Below are 2850 nucleotides of genomic sequence, written 5' to 3' on the forward strand. Positions count from 1 at the left end.
ATGCTTTTGGTATGTTTATACCTTTTCTAATGTATGAGTTTCCCAATTTTTTTGGAAAATTCGTTCTCCAAACTTTGTTTGAATGTCTCCAATGAGGCCTGATTTCTTACTGGAGCATAGGCTCTCATATCCTATACCCATGAGAGGCTGGGAGGCTTCCTGACAATCCAAGTATAGACAGAGAGTCTGGGTCAGGATAAGTGCTACAGTGGCTAGATGGTTAGACTTTCTTGCCATGGCCAAAGGAAATTTTTTACTCCACTATATTTTTCTACTGTGGGGTAAATATTAATATTTGTATGGTTATCTTATACCTAGCCACGTTGATAAATCTTCATAGTTTAAACACTCTCAGATGAGTACCTTGGATTTTCCTAGATAGCCAAACAAGTCAACTAAAAAATAATGGCAAGTGAAATATTATGCCTCTTTCATTATTTTTGCTTTTTCACTGGCTTTCACTACCATCTGAGTACTATAGCTTAATAGTGGTAACAGAGGCCGTCGTTGACTTGTCTTTGCCCTAATTGGTGGAATGGGATGCTTATATTCAAAGTTTTCTAGACAGGTATTATTTAAAAGTGTAGAATGAAGGCTCCACAGGTATTTAGTCAGAAATTTCATTTATATAAAGACATTCCATGGGCAAAGAAGAGAAAAAAACCTAAGGAGTTGCTGAAGATACAAATGAAAAAGAATCTCTAGAAAGAGAAATTGAGAAACTCAGACAAATTAGACTAGCAGAATTTCCTTTAAAAAAATTATGCTGAGTAAAATAAGTCAATCGGAAAAGGACAAACGTTATATGGTCTCATTCATTTGGGGAATATAAATATTAGTGAAAGGGAATAAAGGGAAAGGAGAGAAAATGAGTGAAAATATCAGTGAGGGTGACAAAACATGAGAGACACCTAACTCTGGGAAATGAACAAGGGGTAGTGGAAGGGGAATTGGGCGGGGGGTTGGGGTGACTGGGTGATGGGCACTGAGGGGAGCACTTGGCGGGATGAGCACTGGGTGTTATGAACTCCAATAAAAATTTTTTTTAAATTTACCTAAGGACACATGGAAAAATATTAGTGTCTCATGTAGAAAGCAGCTTAGAATTTTCTTATTTTTGTCTTATTGGATTTTACTCCCTCTTTCTAGATTTTCTTGAAATAAATACTCTTTAAAATCAGAAAAAATATTAATGAGCATTTTTATGACCTGGAAATTAGGGAAGAATCTGACTTGATGAAGTTGCCCTTCACATCTCTCCAACTGCTTCTCCACACCCCTTCCACAAAGGCACAGACATGGAAACAAAAAACTATAGCAGCGAATCAGGCTTTGCCCTCCTGGGCATCTCTTCCAGTCCTCAGCTACAGAAACCACTCTTTGCCATCTTCCTCATCATGTACCTGGTCACTGTCATGGGCAATGTACTCATCATCTTGGTTATCCAGTCTGACTCCCGACTCCATACTCCTATGTACTTTTTCCTCAGCAACTTGTCCTTCACAGATATCTGCTTCACAACAGTGATTGTGCCCAACATGCTGGCAAACCTACTATCAGAGACCAAGGTTATCTCCTTTGTGGGCTGCCTGATCCAGATGTATTTCTTCATGGCCTTTGCAAATACTGACAGTTACCTTCTAGCCTCTATGGCCATAGATAGGCTGGTAGCCATCTGCAACCCCTTCCACTATGAAAGGGTCATGAACCCACGGCGTTGTCTCCTCATGCTGCTGGGCTCTTGCACCATCTCCCACCTGCACTCCCTGCTCCGAGTGCTACTCATGTCCCGCCTGTCCTTCTGTGCCTCTCATGTCATTAAGCACTTTTTTTGTGATACCCAACCTGTACTAAAGCTATCCTGCTCTGACACATCCTCCAACCAGATTGTGGTCATGACTGAGACCCTGGCCGTCATCACAACCCCCTTCCTGTGCATCCTCATCTCCTATCTGCGAATCATCATCACTGTGCTCAGAATTCCCTCTGCAGCTGGGAAGTGGAAGGCCTTCTCTACCTGTGGCTCCCACCTCACTGTAGTGGCTTTGTTCTATGGGAGTGTCATCTATGTCTACTTTAGGCCCCTGTCCATGTACTCAGTGGTGAAGGACCGGGTAGCCACAATTATGTACACAGTAGTGACACCCATGCTGAACCCCTTCATCTATAGCCTGAGGAACAAAGATATGAAGAGGGGTTTGGTTAAATTAAGGGACAGAATTCACTCATAGAAAGAGCAAATAGAGAGTGCTTGGGTGGCTCAGTCAGTTAAATGCCTGCCTTCGACTCAAGTAATAATCCCAAGGTCCGGGGATCATGCCCTGCATTGGGCTCCCTGCTCTGAGGGGAGCCTGCTTTTCCCTCTTCCTCCGCCTGCCACTCCCCCTGCCTATGCGTTTTCTCTTGCTCTGTCAAAATAAATAAATAAAATATTTTTAAATAGAAAGAGAAAATAAATGGAACACTATCATTAGGAGGTGACCTAAGGGATGATCACATTATCTTTCCCATCTACCCATTTGTCACATGGCACCCAAAGAGATCATAAAAGGTATTATGGAAAGCAATAAGAGCCTTGACTGGAAGCTAGAACAGTTAGTTTCTATCAACGACATTGACCAATTACATGTGCAATCCCAGGACAAGTACTGACTGAATCCACATTTCAGGGAAAACATTTCTGCCAGCCATATAAATAAAGTATCTTGAAGTGGAATGAAGCTATGCCTCTTCTATGGATTTGACTTTCTCTATTACTCAAGAAAGTACAAAGTCCTATTGGTTTTGAGAATAAGAAATACAGGAATTTGGTAGGAAATTGGGAAAGATTTCTTGGAATAATGACCTAAG

General features: G+C 41.5%; 1 protein-coding gene across 1 annotated transcript; it reads left to right on the top strand.

Annotated features, from left to right (window-relative positions):
* Positions 1-1203: 1203 nt before the first annotated feature.
* On the top strand, positions 1204-2231 carry LOC121474108 (olfactory receptor 1L4). Its single transcript, XM_041726926.1, has one exon. It carries the CDS (start codon positions 1299-1301, stop codon positions 2229-2231), a length of 933 nt encoding a protein of 310 aa, XP_041582860.1. The 5' UTR covers positions 1204-1298.
* Positions 2232-2850: the final 619 nt, after the last annotated feature.

This window comes from Vulpes lagopus, chromosome 12 (assembly GCF_018345385.1).
Source record: "Vulpes lagopus strain Blue_001 chromosome 12, ASM1834538v1, whole genome shotgun sequence".
NCBI classification, from domain to species: domain Eukaryota; kingdom Metazoa; phylum Chordata; class Mammalia; order Carnivora; family Canidae; genus Vulpes; species Vulpes lagopus.